Raw genomic sequence first — 20,484 nt, forward strand, 5'->3', positions numbered from 1 at the left:
AAGAATCCAAATTCATTTTTCTCTTGTCTTTTACGTGGCTTGGCTAGAGCAGATTTCCCTATATCCTTATATTCTCTATATTGAAAGTGTAAATGAAAGGAGTCTTCTTGAATATTGGAAGGAAGAAGCATATAAAAATAAAGGAAGGATGGGGGAACTTCTGGCTACCATGTTAGAAATTTTGGGATAATCAGGGTGATTATGTCCTCTTTACTGAAGAAGAATCAGTAATGGTAGACCCAGGAAAGGTTGAAATTTGAAAATATGACTGGAATTTTTTTTTTACAAGTATATTAGAACTTACAGTGCAAATTAGTGCTTTCTAAATTTTGCAGGGGAGAAGGGGAAACTACATTAATTCTGATTGTATTGTCTTTGTTCTATGATACTTGGAATTCATATTTTGGACTTCTCTTCAAAGACACATAAATGAAGTACAGTAAGGAGGGGAGCTGAGGAGGGGCACCTGGGTGGCTCAGTCAGTTAAGCATCCGACTTTGGCTCAGGTCATGATCTCACAGCTTGAGTCCCGCCCCCGCATAAGGCTCTCTGCTGACAGCCTGGAGCCTGCTTCAGGTTCTGTGTCTCCCTCTCTCTCTGTGCCCCTCCCCTGCTTGCACTCTCTCTCAAAAATAAATAAACATTAAAAAAATTAAAAAAAAAAAGAGGGGAGGGGAACTGAAGATATCTTATATGGAAGTAAACTCATACAGTTCCTGTGCCCAAGAAGCTACTGTTGATAGCCAGTATTGATGACACTTGGCGAGGGGCTGTGCTGCCATCATGGGCAACTTCGCCAAGGCCCCTTTTTTTTTTTTTTTTTTTAATGTTTATTTTCGAGAGAGAGCATGTGTGAGCGGGAAAGGGGCAGAGAGAGAGGGGGACAGAGGATCCGAAGCAGGCTCTGGGCTGACAGCAGCAAGCCCGATGTAGGGCGCCAACTCAGGAACCACAAGATCATGACCTGAGCTGAAGTTGGATGCTTAACCAACTGAGCCACCCAGGCACCCAGCCAAGTCCACTTGTGATGCCATTTCCAAGATAAGACCTACAGCTGTCTCAACCCTGACTTCTGGAAAGAGACTGTGTTCACCAAGTCTCCCTATCAGGAATTCACTGACATCTTGTAAAAGAGACCCACACCAGTCTCCGTGCAGAGGACCCAGGCTTCAGCTGTGGCCACCACATAGTTTCATAGAAGAAAAATAAAGTTGATGAGTTTGAGCCCAGCGTCAGGCTCTCTGCTGTCAGAGCAGAGCCCACTTCTGATCTGTCTGGCTCTCTCTCTCTGCCTCTCCCCTGCTTGCATTCTCTCAGAAATAAAAAACGTTAAAACAAAAAATTTAAGGGGCACCTGGGTAGCTCAGTCAATTAAGCATCCAGCTTCGGCTCAGGTCATGATCTCACAGTTTATGTGGGTTTGTGCCCCATGTCAGGCTCTGTGCTGTCAACTCAGTGCCTGGAGCCTGCTTTGGATTCTGTGTCTCCCTCTCTCTCTGTCCCTCCCCTGCTCAAGCTCTGTCTCTCAAAAGTAAATAATACACATTTAAAAAAATTTTTTTTAATTAATTTGAAAAGGTGGGGGAGCACCTGGGTGGTTTGGTCAGTCAGTTAAGTATCTGAGTCTTGATTTCTGCTCAGGTCTCAGGGTTTGTGGATTTGAACCCCAAGCCCCTGGCATTGGACTCTGCATTGACAGCAGGGAGCCTGCTTGGGATTTTCTCTCTGCCCCTCCCCTGCACTCCCATGAGTGTGTGTTCTCCTTCCCCCCCCCGCTTCTTTCTCAAAATAAATAAACTTTAAAAGTTTACAAAATTTGTGTCAGAAACTGTCAGTGAAGGGTCACCTGAGTGGCTCAGTCGGTTAAGTGTCTGACTTTTGGTTGCGGCTCAGGTCATGGTCTCACAGCTCGTGAATCGGGCTCTGTGCTGACAGTGTGGAGCCCACTTGGGATTCTCTCTCTCCCCACCCCACCCCACCCCCGCCCCTTCCCAGGTTGCTCTATCTGTCTCAAAAGAAATAAAAACAAAAAAAGAAATGTCGGTGAAAATACCCCCCTCTATCAAGGTACCTAAAAATATTTTGAGCAGTGATGGTATTATTGAAATAAGTGAAGCTTACCAAAATGAGGTCTTCTTTTGGCCTTTGAGCTGGGACTTATGGCAGCGAAGGTAGTAGGTAAAAGTATTATAAAGTTTTTGCCAAATATGGAAAAGATACCAGGTATCCCTCAGTATTTCTACCAAACATACTATTGGTATGCTGAATCTAGCTCTGCTCCAGTGTGTAACAGTCATTCTTACTTTCTTTAATTTTATTTCTTACGACTCGTTTCTGCCCCTTCACTGACCCCCATTCCCCAGGAGACCTTCCCCTAATATCTAACTTTAAATTCCAAGTTTGGTTGTTCTTAGTACCTCCTAGGGTAGGGCTACTTTATTAACCTTTGCCCTTACCACTTCCATACCAGTTGTCCCATGTGTATGTATGCAAGAAATTTCAGCAAAATTGGACACTAGCTAAATATACTAGAATGTGTTGCAGCATAAGCAACGTTATCAGTTTTTTAAAAATATAGCTTATGAGCTATAATTCATATACTGTAAAACTCACCAGTTTAAGTGTATATAATTCATTGGGTTTTTAGTATAGTCACAAGAGTTGTACAAATATCACCACTTGCTAATTCCAGAATATTTTCATGACTCTTGAAAGAAACCCATACCATTAATAGTCACTTCCTACTGCTCTCCCCAGCCCCTGGCAACTATTAATCTACTTTCTATCTGTATGGGTTTGCCTATTCTGGACATTTCATGTAAATAAAATTCTATAATCTGTGATGATGTGCTCTGTTGTGCTTGACTTCTTTCACTTAGCATAATATTTTCAGTATTCTTCCATGCTGTAGCTACATACCAGTATTTCATTCATTTTTATGGCCAAATATTATTCCATTGTGTAAATACACCACATTTTTTAATCCATTCATCAATCCGTTGACATTTGGGTTAATGCTGCTATGAACACCTGTGTACAAGTTTTTGTGTGGACATAGGATTTTAATTCTTTTGGATATGTACCTAGGAGTAGAATTACTGGGTCACAAGATGACTCATATTTAATTTTTTGAGGAACTGCTAAACTGTTTTCCATGGCTGCACTGTTTTACATTCCCACCAGCCGTGTATGAGGGTTCTAGTTTCTCTAGATTCTCACCATCATTTGTTATTGTCCACCTTTTGATAGTAGCCATCCTAGTGGGTGTGAAGTGGTATCTCATGGTGGTTTTGATTTTCTTAAAAAAAATTTTTTTTTCAATGTTTATTTATTTTTGGGACAGAGAGAGACAGAGCATGAACAGGGGAGGGGCAGAGAGAGAGGGAGACACAGAATCGGAAACAGGCTCCAGGCTCTGAGCCATCAGCCCAGAGCCTGACGCGGGGCTCGAACTCACGGACCGCGAGATCGTGACCTGGCTGAAGTCGGACGCTTAACCGACTGCACCACCCAGGCGCCCCGGTGGTTTTGATTTTCATTTCCCCTAATGACTAATGATATTGAGTATCTTTTCCTGTGTTCTTTGGCCATTTATATGTTTTCTTTTTTTTTTTTTTTAATTTTTTTTTTTCAACGTTTATTTATTTTTGGGACAGAGAGAGACAGAGCATGAACAGGGGAGGGGCAGAGAGAGAGGGAGACACAGAATCGGAAACAGGCTCCAGGCTCTGAGCCATCAGCCCAGAGCCTGACGCGGGGCTCGAACTCACGGACCGCGAGATCGTGACCTGGCTGAAGTCCGACGTTTAATTGACTGTTCCACCCAGGCGCCCCTATGTTTTCTTTTTCTAATTTATTTATTTAATTAATCGCTATACCCACCATGGGCCTTGAACTCATGACGCGAGATCAAGAGTTGCATGCTCTTCCAGCTGAGTCACCCAGGCACCCTTGTATATTTTCTTTGGGGAGATATCCTTAAAGCTAAATATTGATGGTCTGCTATTTGGAATACTAAACTGTTTAGATTAACTTCTTTTATCTGATGTAAAGGAGTTTTTGTTTCATTAATTCAAATGTTTTAGCCTATTCTTGAAGATTGTTTTAGAAAACTAATGTAGATACAGCTTTCCCCTATGAAAACATTGTATTTTGTATCCTGACCTAAAATATCTATATACATATTGTCTCCAGTCTTTATTGGACTGTGAACACAATTTGGTCATATTTCTTTTTTTTTTTTTTTTTAATGTTTATTTATTCTTGAGAGGCAGAGACAGAGTGTGAGTGGGCGAGAGGCAGAGAGAGAAGGAGACACAGAATCTGAAGCAGGATCCAGGCTCTGAGCTGTCGGCACAGAGCCCGATGTGGGGCTTGAACTCACGAACCATGAGATCATGACCTGAGCCAAAGTCGGACATTTAACTGACTGAGCCACCCAGGCGCCCCGGTCATATTTCTATTGTAAATTTATATCTCTAGGTCCAAAGAGTTAGCAGAGGTAGAATTCACAAGTAGGGAACCAGTGGCCCATCAAAATTTTGTTATATTCTGTACATTCTGAGGACATTACCTGACCTTTAGTTGAGAGAAAGGTTTATAAGGCAAGGAAAATTGATGTTTGACATAACACCTGAAGTTGAAAGTACATAAAGTTGAAGTGTACATACGTTTGTGAGTACTTTTAGATAAGCATGAAAAAGTACATGATTTGATCCTTCTGTCCCTCTCTCCCCCAGCGTGGTACCATGCGACGACGCTATGAAGATGATGGCATTTCAGATGATGAAATTGAAGGGAAAAGAACTTTTGACTTGGAAGAGAAGCTCCACACCAACAAATATAATGCAAATTTTGTTACTTTTATGGAAGGAAAAGGTCAGTATCATTTTGGTTCCAGGGACCTGCAGTCCCTTGGTGTAGGAAGTTGTAGACTCTGGGAACCATGGGCTCAGTATCTGTGCAGCTAAAATATTGCCTATTGATGCTGTGATGCTGTTTATTTTATCTTATTACACAATACCATTCTTACACATGCACGTGCCCACACACACACACACACACACACACACACACACACCCTCATTTCCCTAGTTCTCCCACCTTGGGAGTCATTCTCTGCGACACAAGAAGAAAAGTGTTTTATTAGGGCCAGGAACATTGTTGGAATTTTTCCCTGAAGCCCTCTTCCTTCTCCTATCCCTTGTTTTAGGTTTAATTTAGAATAGTACACTAAAAACTTTTTTTTTTTAATGTTTATTTATTTTTAAGAGAGAACACATGCAGGAGGGGCAGAGAGAAGGGGGAGAGAGAGAATCCCAAGCAGGCTCTGCCCTGTCAGTGCAGAGCCTGATGCAGGGTTCAATCCCAAGAACTGTGAGATCATGACCTGAGCTGAAGTCGGACACTTGACTGAGCCACCTAGGCACCCCAGTAAAAACTCTTCTATGCACGTACCTCTCCCCACAACCACAACAGAGGTGGGATTCCATGTGTACTATGCAGCTTTGCTCCTTGGCAAACTGACAAGGATGTCATGGTATATACTGTAGTGGACAGTAGTAAATTTTTTGGCTGTTAAGAGACAGGATGATGATAATTTCTGCTTAGGGTTTATGAGATGACTCATTAATAGTACTGCCCTCTGTTGGTTAAATTCTGAATTTACTGTGGAAATACAGACTTAGAAAACACCTTGAACCCTGCCTCTCAGTGTGAGTTTCCTATATCCTGAGGGATGCTTTTTTTTTTTTCCCCCTAATATTTATTTATTTTTGAGAGAGAGAGAGACAGAGCACGAGCAGGGGAGAGGCAGAGAGAGAGGGAGACACAGAATCCGAAGCAGGCTCCAGGCTCTGAGCTGTCAGCACAGAGCCCGATGTGGGGCTCGAACTCACAAACTGTGAGATCATGACCTGAGCTGGAGTCAGAGGCTGAACCAGCTGAGCCACCCAGGTGCCCCAACGAAGGATGCTTCTTTTGCGTGTATTGTCTCACAGAGCAAAACTATTTACACAGAAACAGCAAACACCATCTCCACCTTAATACTTAGGATCTATTTTATGGTCTTTTTATCTTTTTCCGGCTATACCTCTTGCCTTTCTAACAGTTGTTTCTTATGGTGACAGATTTTAATGTAGAGTATATTCAGCGGGGTGGCTTAAGAGACCCTCTGATTTTCAAGAATTCGGATGGACTTGGAATAAAGTAAGTGTTCTCGGCCTGATTGGATATAGTTGTGAAATGGCCATATTACACCAGGGCTATAGACAATGCAGTATTGATAACCCAAAGCAGTAGATAATTAAAAATAATCCCCCATATAGTTTTAAAACCATGTATTTTTCTTCTTTTGTTACAAAAACAACTCATGGTTGTTAATAATTAAATGAAAAAATATAGGTGAGCTAAAAAGAAAATAAATCTCTTAAAAATCTATTACCCTGGGATAATAATCACTTGTTAACATTTTGTTATATATTGTTTTTTATTATGTATATGTGAATATATAATCATTTTTAAAATATGTCATTAAATCTAAATATGAATATGAATATTTATGTGTCTTAACTTAGGAGTTTTTAGTACGTTAATGAAGAACTCACACTGATTACTTACAAGTGTTTGTTTCATAGGATGCCAGATCCAGACTTCACTGTGAATGATGTCAAAATGTGCGTGGGTAAGTAGTAATATGTGTGGCCGTTGCGCCTATGAGGCAAAGATTTAAGATTGGGATTGATTTCTAAATTTCTGACTGAGATTTAAGGCTTAGGAACGTTGAAGTACATATTTGATTGAAGTATATGCCTCTTGATAAAAACTACCATTTCATTGGCCACTGAGAATTTTCACAGAAAGAGTTACAAAAGTTGCTTCATTTAGTACACACCGGGCATAGAACTTTAAAACTACTTCTTCCCTACCTACCATTTTATCACTGTGTGCCCCTCCTTCTCTCCGTGAAAAGCCTGTTCCAGGTCATCTCACCCAGGAAAGTGACATTTTATATCTTTGAAACAAGAAGGAAGATTCATTCATATCTGTGATTCTCTTCCATTCTTCAAAAGCAGTAGAGAAATTTCCAGGAAATTTTCACCAATGCTACATTTGGTAACTTGACCAAGGTTTAAAACTTTGCAAACTGAAGCATGTGACTCTTGATCTCAGAGTTGTAGATTCAAGCCCCACTTTCGGAGGAGAGATTACTTAAATAAATATATATATAATAAAAACACATATAATGTATATTTATATATTTTTATTTTATATATATATATATATATATATATATATATATATATATATATAATAGTAATAATAAACAAAAGCATTGTAAGCCGAGAAAGAGATATGTTAACATTTCTTTCAGTGACTGGTTGAGTTTTTAGTCTGATTTATATTCTGTTCAAAATTTAGGGGAAAAAAACAAATTGGATCAACCTAATTAAAGAAGAAAGCTTCCTGGTGTCAGTAAAGGTTCAGGTCAAATTTCTGCAGACCATTTGGTTTTCAGGGTAGCCCTGAGACTCACCAGGATCCTTTGGAATTCAGAATGGTTACAGTCTTATACACGTTAAAGCAGTAAAGTGGATTAAAACCTTTTGGACATGTTTCCAACAGGACATGAAGCAAAAAGAGTTTTTTCTGATGCTTTCCTCTCAACATTATAGCTTCTGTTAAGTTTTGTTCTCTATGTTAAAGTTCCAGTGCAATGTCTTGCTTTGGAAATTGACACTGCAGTACTATCTCCTAGCCACCGGAGGGCCCTTTTTAGACAGCTGGGTAACTCTTCTGTTATCCAAGAGGTGAAAGTCACAGATAGCCCAGGTGAAGGAAAGTTCTCGAATTCCCTGGCTTTTTCACTCCTTCACTATTTCTGTGTTAAGAGTCCAGCTGTCTGCCTGTCACTGGGTATTTCCTAATATCTAGTGCAATCTCTGGAGTATAGTAGGCACTCAGTAAATCTGTTGAGTGATTAAAATGCTTTCCCACTCTTCACAATGCAGGGCTCTCTCAGAGGACCTCAGAAAATCTTCTTGAGTACCTATAGGTCCATCACTGGACTTCTTTTCCTAACAGACTTCCAGGACAGTAATAAGTTTATTGATGTTGTTGTTTATTTACATCCAAGTTAGCATATAGTGCAACAATGATTTCAGGAGTAGATTCCTTAATGACCTGTACCCATTTTAGCCCATCCCCCCTCCCACAACCCCTCCAGCAACCCTCTGTTTGTTCTCTATATTTAAGAGTCTCATGTTTTGTCCCCCTCCCTGTTTTTATATTATTTTTGCTTCCCTTCCCTTATGTTCATCTGTTTTGTATCTTAAATTCCACATGAGTGAAGCCATATATTTGTCTTTCTCTGACTAATTTGCTTAGCATAATACACTCTGGTTCCATCCACGTTGCAGTCTTGCAAATGGCAAGATTTCATTCTTTTTGATTGCCAAGTAATACTCCGTTGTATGTATATACAACATCTTCTTTATCCATTCATCCATCGATGGACATTTGGACTTTTTCCATACTTCGGCTATTGTCAGTAGTGCTGCTGTAAACATTGGGGTGCATGTGCCCCTTCGAAACAGCACACCTGTATCCTTTGGATAGACACCTGGTAGTGTAATTGCTGGGTTGTAAGGTAGTTCTATTTTTGATGTTTTGAGGAACCCCCATACTGTTTCCAGAGTGGCTGCACCAGTTTGCATTCCCAACAGTGCAAAAGGGTTCCTCTTTCTCTGCATCCTCGCCAATAGCTTTGATCTACATTTTTGAAGGAAAGCATTCACTTTTATTTTTTTATTTTTATTTTTTCAAATGTTTTTATTTTTGAGAGAGAAAGAGACAGAGAATGAGCTGGGGGGAGGCAGAGAGCGAGGGAGACACAGAATCCAAAGCAGGCTCCAGGCTCTGAGCTGTCAGCACAGAGCCCGACGCGGGGCTCAAACCCACAAACCGTGAGATCATGACCTGAGCCGAAGTCAGTTGCTTAACTGACGGAGCCACCCAGGCGCCCCTGAACAATATTCTTAATATCAGCAGCTTTTTATTCTCTTTCCTTTTCTTGACCACTATTATTTTAACTTTTTTAGCTGTCTTGCCTCTCCATATTGTCTCTTATGCTGCTGCTTCTGCTTGGAATTCTCTGTTGAATCTTTCTTGTTGAAATTCTATTTGTTTTTCAAGGCCTAACTCAAAAGTCTCTTCTTCACCTTCTTTTCCTAAAAGGCTTCTCTGGTCAGTCCAATGTTACAAAAATAATAAAAATAATAATAATTTTCCTTTTATTTTTACTACTGTTTAATTGATACCTACTTTGTGTTAAATATTTTCCTTCACAGCGGCCTCCAAGGTAATATTATTCCCAAGTTAAAGAAGAAGATATTAAGGTTCAGAGAAGTTAAATAGCTTTCCCAACTATTATTAGAGCTGAAATTTAAACTTAGGTATCTTTGGCTTTAATTAGGCTATTGTTTTTCCTCCCTACTAATTTATGCATTCTCCTTTTTGTTGTAGTTGTTATAGTTGGTTGAGAATCTGATACAGATCTTTGTGTCCCTCATGGTGGCTTTATCAGTCAGTAAATATTTGTGAAATGAGTGAAAAGGGAGGTTTATATTAGAAATGCTTAACAGGTTTTGGAAATAACCCTTTTAAACAAGAATGGACAGCTTCAGAATGAATCTAGTACTCACTATATCACTGTATAGTGGATCAAAGTATAGGATAGATAAGATCCTTAAAACTGCATCAAAGCAGTGTAGCTCAGTGGGTAAGAGCATTAACTCGAGTTGGTGTAGAGTTCTGGGATTCTTGTCCTGCCTTGTCCTGCAAGTTACCTAACACCTATTTTCTCATCTATGAAATGGAGATTAGTACTTACCATTGAGAATTGTTAGGGTTGAGTAAGATATTGAATATAGGATTTGTTACCTGACCATATAGAAATATGCCATAGGGAATCGCTTTTTTATATTAACCTGTTGTTTTTCCCATTCTCTGTGGTTTGATTTTCTGTTGATTTATCCACCTTGAGTGACAGCTCTCTCCTTGCTTATTACTGAATACCCTGAATAAAGAAAGGATACTTTGTTTCCTTCTACTTGTATTTTATATTCTTAATATATTTGAGGATAATAGCGGCTCAGTAGAGATGATTGATACATCTTTCGTGGCAGGGAGTCGTCGCATGGTGGATGTCATGGACGTGAACACACAGAAAGGCATTGAAATGACCATGGCTCAGTGGACACGCTACTATGAGACCCCAGAGGAGGAGCGAGAAAAACTCTATAATGTCATCAGCCTAGAGTTCAGCCACACCAGGCTGGAGAATATGGTGCAGAGGCCCTCCACGGTTAGTCTGATCATTTTTTCCACATTGTCATTGTCACCAAGAGAGTTGTTTATATACTGGGAGAATTTATAACTTTTTTTTTTATGTTTATTTATTAGAGTCAGTGGGGGGCGGGGCAGAGAGAGAGATGGAGAGGATCCCAAGCAGGCTCTGTGCTGTGAGCACACAGCTTGACTCCAGGCTTGATACATGAACCATGAGATCATGACCTGAGCTGAAATCAAGAGTCGGACGCTTAACCAACTGAGTCACTCAGGTGCCCCCTAATCATTCTTTTAAAATCAAGATCTCAGCTTGGGTGGCTGTCATTTAAGCTTCTTACTCTTGATTTTGGCTCAGGTCATGATCTCACTGTTTGTGAGATTGAACCCCACATCACGCTACACACTGACAGCACAGAGCCAGCTTGGGATTCTCTCCCTCTCTCTGCCCCTTTCCTGCTCTCTCTGATCCTCCCCCTGCTCTCTATCCCACACCCCAAAATAAAAAATAAACATTTAAAAATAAATAAAGTCAAGATCTCAGTGTTTTATTCTATCTCCATTTAATTATCCTAATTGCATCAAAATTATGATAATTGCTTCTAATACTGTTATTTTATATATACACCTACATTCAGCTTACCAGTAAGATGCATTGTTATTATCACTAAGACATTGATATGTACAGACCAACAGGAAAATGTTCTTAGTATTTTACTATTATTACCTGAAGAGACAATGTAATTTTTTGTCATTGCTTCTTGTTACTGGAGATGGCTACAGCTAAGTACAGAATTTCTTATTAAGGGGCGCCTGGGTGGCTCAGTCAGTTAAGCATCCAACTTCGGCTCAGGTCATGATCTCACGGTTCATGAGTTTGAGCCTCACGTTGGGCTCTGTGCTGACAGTTTGGAGCCTGGAAACTGCTTTGGATTCTGTGTCTCCTTTTCTCTCTGCCCCTCCCCCACTCACACTCTGTCTCTCTCTCAAAAATAAATAAAGATTAAAAAAACTTTTTTTTAATTTCTTAAGAAAACTTTTATCTCCTTAGAATGATAAAAATCCTTTTATATTATAATTTGTTTGGTCATGTGGAAATATAGGAAGACAGTTAGAATTTAGTCTTGTTATTAGCCAAACATGGTGCACTTAATAAATAAAGAATATAGGGCACCTGGCTGGCTCAGTTGGTAGAGTATGCAACTCTTGATCTTGGGGTCATGAGTTCAAGCCCCACATTGAGCATATAGAGCCTACTTTAAAGAAAAAGTTTTTTTAATGTACAATTCAGTGCATTAAAATAATAAGAGAGGGATGTAAGAATCACCATAACATTGTTTATAAATTGTTTTTAATATTGCTTATAAATTAACACTTAATATTTTTAGAATTTCAACTTAAAAATAAAGTGATTATAGCTATAAAAGTCAAACATTCATACTTTTCTGTTCTTAAAATTTAGAACTATGTCATTCACACATGAAGCCTTTTTTGTAACATTCTTAATTTATTCACTTTTGTTCCTAGCTTTAATGATAAAAATCCATCATTATATAACAGAAAAATAATAGACCTAAATGGAGGAGTGGAACTATGGAAGGGCTCAGAAAAAGGAAATATTCTGGAGGACAGAGAATAATGCACCAATATTTTTTAGGGACCTAAAACATGACTGGAAAGATTGAGCTATTACCAAGGTCACTTCCTGAAAGCGGGAAAGCTTTTGATGACTTGCTATGTAAGCAATAATATGCTTATTCTGCTGGGGTATTATTTATTTATTTACTGGAGTATTTTTCCCCACAGTGTGTCCTTCCATTTATTTAGGTATTTTCTAACATATCTCAGTAATGCTTTTTTATTTATTTTTATTTTTTATTATTCTTTTTTTTAAATATTTATTTATTTTTGAGAGACAAATTGTGAGCAGAGGAGGGGCAGAGATTGAGAGGGAGACACAGAATCCAAAGGCTTCAGGCTCTGAACTGTCAGCACAGAGCCTAACATGGGGCTCAAACCCACAAACTGCGAAATCATAACCTGAGCCAAAGGTGGATGCTTAACCAACTGAGCCACCTAGTCACCCCAATAATGCTTTTTTAAAAACCAACTTTATTGAGGTATAATTGACATAAAATATACTCATTTTAAGTATACATTTCAATGAGTTTGAACAAATATACTTATTCTTGTAATCTTTCACATAAACCACATAATCTCTTATTCTCTGTGACATTCACACCTTCAGAGTTAGCGTATTATTGGTTCAAGTGCCCACCACGTGCTGAGCACTATGCTAGGTGCTAGAGGACCTGTGGAAGATAAGGTCATTGTCATTCTCACAGTGCTTAAAGTCTCACGGGGAAGAAAGACCAGAGGATAGACATTTCTATAAGCCACACTAATGGTAAGTGCTTCATAAGTGAATAAATATAGAGTGTGGTGGGGGCAAGAAGAAGGACCCCCCCCCCAACCTAAACTGGATGAGAATTGGGGGAAACTCTTTGGAGGAAGTGATATCTAAGCTTGACATGAAAGAAATGAGGCAAAGGGAATGAAAACCAGAATTCCAGGCAGAAGAAGTAGTATGTGTAAAAGGTGCAGTGGAAGAGAAAGGTGGGCAACCTTTAGGTGCCTCTTGGGGTGTTAGCATAAAATGGGATTTTCTGGTAAGGAGAGAGATTGTTTTCTGCTGTCATTCCAGCAGTACCTGAGAGGTAGCTGGAAAGTAACATATACAATGTGCAATTTGTTTGGTGGTGGGAAAATCAGTTCATGTAAGGCCGTGAGCTTTTTTTGTGCAGCATATGAATAGACTAGGTCCTGGGTATTGGACTTCTTACCAGTTTGGCCCTAGTATTGATGCAGAACAGGTAGAAACTGGTGATTACCCCTTCTGGAGACTTGCTCTCACGTGGATCAGGCCATTTAGTAAAAGGCCTACCCAGAGCCTAAAGATTAACCGAAGGAGAAAAGTATGAGTCCCATACCACAAGACGATACCTAATAATACCAAAAAATGAGAGGCCAGAATGAGTGACTCAGTGCTGCAGGTGAGAAATTCTGGCCAAAGAAATTCAGCTTTCTCTGAATGAAAATAGAGAAAGAAATACCCATGTGTTCTTAACCCTTCTTTTCCCCATCCAGACATAAGAGCTTATACTGTCTTGAGCAAGTACAGTTATTCATTATTCTGTTAAAGTGTTAGCAGAGGAGAGGACCATGAGATAGAAGGTGCTGACCACTACATTAAGAGAACAGAAAGTAGATTTTCTTTGAGGGAAAGGAAGGAAGTTGGAGTTCATTCAATGTTTGAGACCCAGTGGATGCTTGGTTAAAACTATTGGCTCCCTGAGCAGAAATCTTTGAAGTGCAGCCACAAGTTAACTTCATGGTTGCTCTCAACTTGCATGTCATTGGTGATCCCTTCCAGCCTTGCTCCCACGGTTTCCTAGACACCTGCCTCATATCATTATGCACAGATTGTATGCATTTGTCCAGATCTATATTGTCAGGGAAATAAATTATTAAATACAGGTATTGTAAAGCTTACTGTGTACGTATATTTTATAGCCTTAAGTTAGATTATTTGTAGTGTCAATACTGTACTGGACTCATGTTTTGGCTCACATTTTATCTACCTGAGACTGTTTCTTGGAGGTCAGTGGTTGGGTAATGCACACATTTGAAGGTAGAGGACATGTTATAGTTCAGTGTAAAGTGCAGATACGTTCATATTGCTTTCACTTCTTTCAGCACATATAATTTAAAATAGATTACCAAATATAAAAGATCTGTATGCTGAAAACTATAGAAAAAAATCTGTATGCTGAAAACTATAGAAAACTTACAAAGGAAATTGAATAAGACACAAAGAAATGGAAAAACATTCCATGCTCGTGGATTGGAAGAACAAATATTGTTAAAATGTCAATACTACCCAAAGCACTCTACATATTCAGTGCAATCCCAATCAAAATTGCACCAGCATTCTTCTCAAAGCTAGAACAAACATCCTAAAATTTGTGTGGAACCACAAAAGACCCCAGATAGCCAAAGTTATGTTGAAAAAGAAAACCAAAGCGGGAGGCATCACAATCCTGGACTTTAGCCTCTACTACAAGGCTGTAATCATCAAGACAGTATGGTACTGGCACAAGAACACATAGACCAATGGGATAGAATAGAGAACCCGGAATTGGACCCACAGACATATGGCCAACCAGTCTTTGACAAAGCAGGAAAGAGCATCCAGTGGAAAAAAGACAGTCTCTTTAGCAAATGGTGCTCGGAGAACTGGACAGCAATATGCAGAAGAATGAAACTGGACCAGTTGCTTACACCATACACAAAAATAAACTCAAAATGGATGAAAGACCTGAATGTAAGACAGGAAACCATCAAAACCCCAGAGGAGAAAACAGGCAACAACCTCTTTGACCTCAGCTGCAGCAATTTCTTGCTTGACACGTCTCCAAAGGCAAGGGAAATAAAAGCAAAAACAAACTGTTGGGACCTCATCAAGCTAAAAAGCTTCTGCACTACAAATGAAGCAATCAACAAAAGTAAAAGGCAACCAATGGAATGGGAGAAGATATTTGCAAATGACATATCGGATAAAGGGTTAGTATCCAAAATCTGTAAAGAATGTACCAAACTCAACACCCAAAAAACAAGTAGTCCCGTGAAGAAATGGGCAGAAGACATGAATAGACACTTTCCCTAAGAAGACATCCAAATGGCCAACAGATGCATGAAAAGATGCTCAACATCACTCATCATTAGGGAAATGCAAATCAAAACCACATTGAGATACCACCTTACACCGGTCAGAGTGACTAACATTAACAACTCAGGAAACAACAGATGTTGGCAAGGATGTGGAGAAATAGGAACCCTCTTGCACTGTTGGTGGGAATGCAAACTGGTGCAGCCACTCTGGAAAACAGTGTGGAGATTCCTCAAAATATTAAGAATAGAACTACCCTACGACCCAACAATAGTGCTACTTGGAATTTATCCAAAAGATACAGGAGTCCTGATTCAGAGGGGCACATGTACCCCAATGTTTATAGAAGTGCTTTCAACAATAGTCAAATTATGGAAAGAGCCCAAATGTACGTCAACTGATGAATGGATAAAGAAGATGTGGTTTATACGTACAATGGAATACTATTTGGCAATGAGAAAGAATGAAATCCTGCCATTTGCAACAACGTAGATAGAACTGGAGGGTATTATGCTAAGTGAAATAAGCCAGTCAAAGAAAGACAAATATCATATGTTTTCACTCATATGTGGAACTTGAGAAACTTAACAGAAGACCTTGGAGGAAGGGAAGGGGAAGAAATAGTTTTAAACAGAGAGGGAGGCAAACCATAAAAGACTCTTAAATACAGAGAACAAACCGTGGGTTGATAGGGAGTGTGGGAGGGGGGAAATGGGTGATGAATATTGAAGAGGGCACTTGTTGGTATGAGCACTGGACGTTGTATGTAAGTGATGAATCACAGGATTCTACCCCCGAAACCAAGAGCACACTGTATATACACTATGTGTTAGCTAACTTGACAATAAATTATATATGTTTTTAAAAATACAGAATTATACATTTAGCCACATGTATTTTTAATGACCAAGTATTATGTTCATGTAGTTAGTGATAATAAAAACTAAGGGATGAAAGATGGAAAATAAAGGTGAAATGAAAATGAAATAAAAAATAGATTACTAAATTCTGCTAACATTATCTCAAGAAATTTTAACATGTGTTTACATGTAATCCTCACAATATCCCTTGGAGTTAATTATCCTCATTTTAGAAATGAGTTCCAGGGACTTGCATGTGATCTTGAGAAAACATGACAGACCTGGAACTTCTGATTCCTAACCTAGTAGATTCTACATTGTTCATGTAGGGCTACAAATCCCTATTGGATTTGTTTCTTTTTCTTCTCCTCCTCCTCCTCCTCCTCCTTTTAAAACTTTGGATGTCTTAGCTGCGCTAACAGTTCACTGTGTTACATCTCTGGTAAGTTTAGAAGTACCATCCAGACAGCACCTTTGATTGAATTAGAAAAATACAGTTGATTATACCAGTATTGACACAAAGGGGATACTACTGTGTTATTTAATGACTTCATTTTGATTAGTGCTATCTTTATGATGTTGACGGGTCCATTAGCCTTTATTCTCATTGAAAAATTATTTCTAGAAGGTTTGCCTGTTGACCCTAAGATTCACCAACAGATTGTTTTATTTTGTTTATAATTAAATTATAGTCTTTCAGTGTGTATTTTGAGAAATTCTGTTTTTCTGGACTTTAAAGTTCTCTTTAATCCCAGTCCTTCCATTGAATCCTAAATGTTTCCTTCTCCTTTTTAAAGGTGGATTTCATTGACTGGGTAGACAACATGTGGCCGAGGCATTTGAAGGAAAGTCAGACTGAATCAACAAATGCCATCTTGGAGATGCAGTACCCCAAAGTGCAGAAGTAAGTGGCTTTCCCTGCATTTCCTCAGGTGCATCACCGGGAAACCAGAGTGATTGCAAGGAATGGTTCCTTCCTTTGGAGCCTTGGTCTGTGTCCTAAATGATCAAAAAGATGAATTCTTGGGGCGCCTGGGTGGCGCAGTCGGTTAAGCGTCCGACTTCAGCCAGGTCACGATCTCGCGGTCCGTGAGTTCGAGCCCCGCGTCAGGCTCTGGGCTGATGGCTCAGAGCCTGGAGCCTGTTTCCGATTCTGTGTCTCCCTCTCTCTCTGCCCCTCCCCCGTTCATGCTCTGTCTCTCTCTGTCCCAAAAATAAATAAACGTTGAAAAAAAAAAAAAAATTAAAAAAAAAAAAAAAAGATGAATTCTTTAAACAGGTTTTACAGTTCCAGAGGGAAGAGTATATATAACGGTGTCATAACCCACAATTACATAGTTTAAAGAAAATGTGTCGTTCTGGTAACATGATGATGCAGTTGTACTCCTCTTACTGACTAGGAATTGATTATGTGGAAGGTGGGGTGCACAAGGGGAGAGTGTGGTATTGTGGTGGGGCATGCTCTCTTTTTCTCATCGGTGCACTAATGGCTGCTGTTTTTTTTGGGTCAGGTACTGTCTGATGAGTGTTCGAGGCTGCTATACTGACTTCCATGTGGACTTTGGTGGTACCTCTGTTTGGTATCACATCCATCAAGGGGGAAAGGTACGGTCATAGTTGGGATGGGGGTTGGAATCTGAAGCTGGTTATATGTCTCTGCTTCAGTTCATGCATGCCTAATATACCTAGAAATGAATCTGTTAGGAAATTGTCCTCTATTCTAGAGAGAAACGTTGATTACGTTGACCCTTTTGGCTTGACTTCAGTAGGAATTCGTATTCTTCTAGTCTGCTGTCATAATACCAATATTGGCATAGTACTTAGTAAACCTCAGCAGCCTTATTTTTAGATTCCCAAGGCAGAATTCTCCACATGAAGACAAGAAAGTGGTTTTAGGAAGACAAGACAATTTCTCTACGTGGAAGTGTAATAAAGTAGTAGATGGCAACACAAATTTTGTATAGATTCAGGATGAAATCAGCAAATTAGAATCCCTATTTTGAAGGCATTGATCTGAAATGTGGCCAGAGGAAGCCTTTAAGTCCTCCCTAAGGATGTGAATAGATTTTGAAAGATTATTCTCATTCGTAAAGAACTGTATTCCAGCTTGTCAGATTGTTTCTGAATGCTGTGTGAGAATGGAAGTCTGGGATTAATGTTGGAGGTTTGTAGTATTATGCTCTTATTATTAGTTACCCTTTTTCCCCTTGCTAGAAGTAGATGCGTTTGTGAGAGAAGTAGAACTGGAATGAAAACACATAATGCTTTTAAAATGTGAGGTCCTAATTTAGAACAACTATACCTCCAAATTCAAAGTCATTTTGTTTGCTTTGGATCCATTTCAGTGGTATCTCAAGTTTTGTCCTTTTGGTCTTGGTTACTACCCTAGAACAAAGTAAGCTAGGCCTGTCTCTAGAAGATATTGTACCTACTGTATTTCTTAGGACTGTAGAGGTCAGACAGACAGCCAGGGGCAAGTAAGGGACCTCCTAGGTAACAAACTGAATGTCCCTCTTCTCCCTGAGTCCTGGATGGGTTCTGGGTTCTACAGTCAAACTCCAGGGAAGCCCTAAAGCCATTTCATCAAGTGAAGGACAGAAAATATCTGCTTCCTTGGGGCCTCTAGAATTTCCCAAATGGTCAGGTTCTGTAGGCTAGGAGGACTGCTTGCTGCTCTTCTGCCTGTTGGCCTTAACTTTGTACCTGTTTATCAGTTGAGGGAGACGACTGGGTCATGTCAATGGCTGTTAACAGACTGAAGTTTTTTAACTCACAGGTCTTCTGGCTCATCCCCCCTACAGCCCACAACCTGGAGCTGTACGAGAATTGGCTGCTGTCAGGGAAACAGGGAGACATCTTTCTGGGTGACCGGGTATCAGATTGTCAGCGCATTGAGCTCAAGCAGGGCTATACCTTCGTCATTCCCTCAGGTAAGCAAGATGGGAAAAAATTAGTTGTTTACTCTAGCCACTAGAATTAATGGATTAACACCAAGAGTGGTTGTGATGCTGGGGTGGACAGAAAACAAGAGTGTCTGTCCTTTCCTGTCATTATGGATTAGATGGTAAGAATGTGGATTTTTGAAAAAGGCACTGATTTTCCACTAAAATCAGAATTGTCAGTGGTGGCTTCTCACAGAAGGTCTGCATTTGGACTGCACGTTAGGTCTAGGTAATCAGAATCTCTAAGGATAAGACGTGGTCAGCGGGCAGTATCTAACGTCTGGGTGAAAGAGACCTACTTTCTAAGGGATGTCTATGAAGGCTGGAGTGTAGTAGCATCAGTGATAATTTTTAGGAGGTCACTAGTTACAAAATAAGTATTTATAGCACAGATTTTGAAGTCACAGACCTGTATTAGAATTCTGACACTTGTAAAAAAAAAAAAAAAAGAAGAAGAAGAAGAAGAAGAATTCTGACACTTGTTTACCTGCTAATACCTTTTTGGTCAAATATTTAAACCTCTGTCACATTTTGTTTTGAGGAGTAAATGGAAATACATGTCAGCTCTTGTACTGCACCTTCACAGTAGGTGCTCCTGTAAATAGAAGCAGCATTTGTTAAGCTTACTGTATGCTATACACTTTATGTGCATTTTCTGATTTAATACTTACTAGTAACCATATAAAGTTTAATTTTTATAGAGGATATTGAGGCTGCAAGAGATTAAATAACTTGACCAACCACTAAGTAACAATCAGAGTAAAAAGTAGGATCTAGGAGTATTATACTAGCTCTCTGAGAGAGCCATGTTGTAATGTGTGCTTACAGTCACTACCCACCATTCCCTTTCTTCTAGGCTGGATTCATGCTGTGTATACTCCTACAGACACATTAGTCTTTGGAGGCAATTTTTTACATAGTTTCAATATCCCCATGCAATTAAAAATATACAACATTGAAGATCGGACACGGGTAAGTAATTGTATTATGTAACAGTTGGATGTGAAGAGATTAACTCCATTTAAGCCAGATGTTATAACAGATTCACTGGTAGTTTATCTCAAAATTTCAAAATTTTTCTTTGAGTTAAAGTGCAGTGTTAACATTTCAGGGACACTGAGAAAAAAGTTTTAACAAGATCTACCTGCTTATTTTGGAGAACTCTAATTCTTTGAGGTTCTTGATATCTTGGATTTTTATAAGGCTAGAGATAGACATTTGGTAATCTTTTGAGCCATGTTTTTAATATGTATGCTCGTAGAATAACCCAGTGTAATGGGATTCATCAAGTCAAGAGTCACAACTTTGAGTGCATGTATGTATCTTTATTCTGATTACTGTCTAACATGTGAAATGTTGTACTTTTCTTTTTTTTTTTTTTTTTCAACATTTTTTTTTGTTTATTTTTGGGACAGAGAGAGACAGAGCATGAATGGGGGAGGGGCAGAGAGAGAGGGAGACACAGAATCGGAAACAGGCTCCAGGCTCCGAGCCATCAGCCCAGAGCCCGACGCGGGGCTCGAACTCACGGACCGCGAGATCGTGACCTGGCTGAAGTCGGACGCTTAACCGACTGCGCCACCCAGGCGCCCCTGTACTTTTCTTTTTT

At 39.5% G+C, this 20,484-nt stretch overlaps 1 protein-coding gene across 5 annotated transcripts in view; it reads left to right on the top strand.

Moving 5' to 3' along the window:
• KDM2A (lysine demethylase 2A) overlaps positions 1 to 20,484 on the top strand; it is a 116,634-nt gene that overhangs the window by 62,375 nt on the left and 33,775 nt on the right. For all 5 annotated transcript variants that reach the window (XM_045486010.1, XM_045486009.1, XM_045486014.1 and 2 more), the window contains 8 exons: positions 4,740 to 4,878; positions 6,129 to 6,207; positions 6,636 to 6,682; positions 10,185 to 10,363; positions 16,731 to 16,837; positions 17,445 to 17,538; positions 18,710 to 18,863; positions 19,732 to 19,847. In XM_045486010.1, the coding sequence (XP_045341966.1) occupies positions 4,740 to 4,878; positions 6,129 to 6,207; positions 6,636 to 6,682; positions 10,185 to 10,363; positions 16,731 to 16,837; positions 17,445 to 17,538; positions 18,710 to 18,863; positions 19,732 to 19,847 (915 nt within the window). The remainder of the gene's footprint in view (positions 1 to 4,739; positions 4,879 to 6,128; positions 6,208 to 6,635; positions 6,683 to 10,184; positions 10,364 to 16,730; positions 16,838 to 17,444; positions 17,539 to 18,709; positions 18,864 to 19,731; positions 19,848 to 20,484) is intronic.

The sequence above is a fragment of the Leopardus geoffroyi genome, chromosome D1, assembly GCF_018350155.1.
Source record: "Leopardus geoffroyi isolate Oge1 chromosome D1, O.geoffroyi_Oge1_pat1.0, whole genome shotgun sequence".
NCBI classification, from domain to species: Eukaryota; Metazoa; Chordata; class Mammalia; order Carnivora; family Felidae; genus Leopardus; species Leopardus geoffroyi.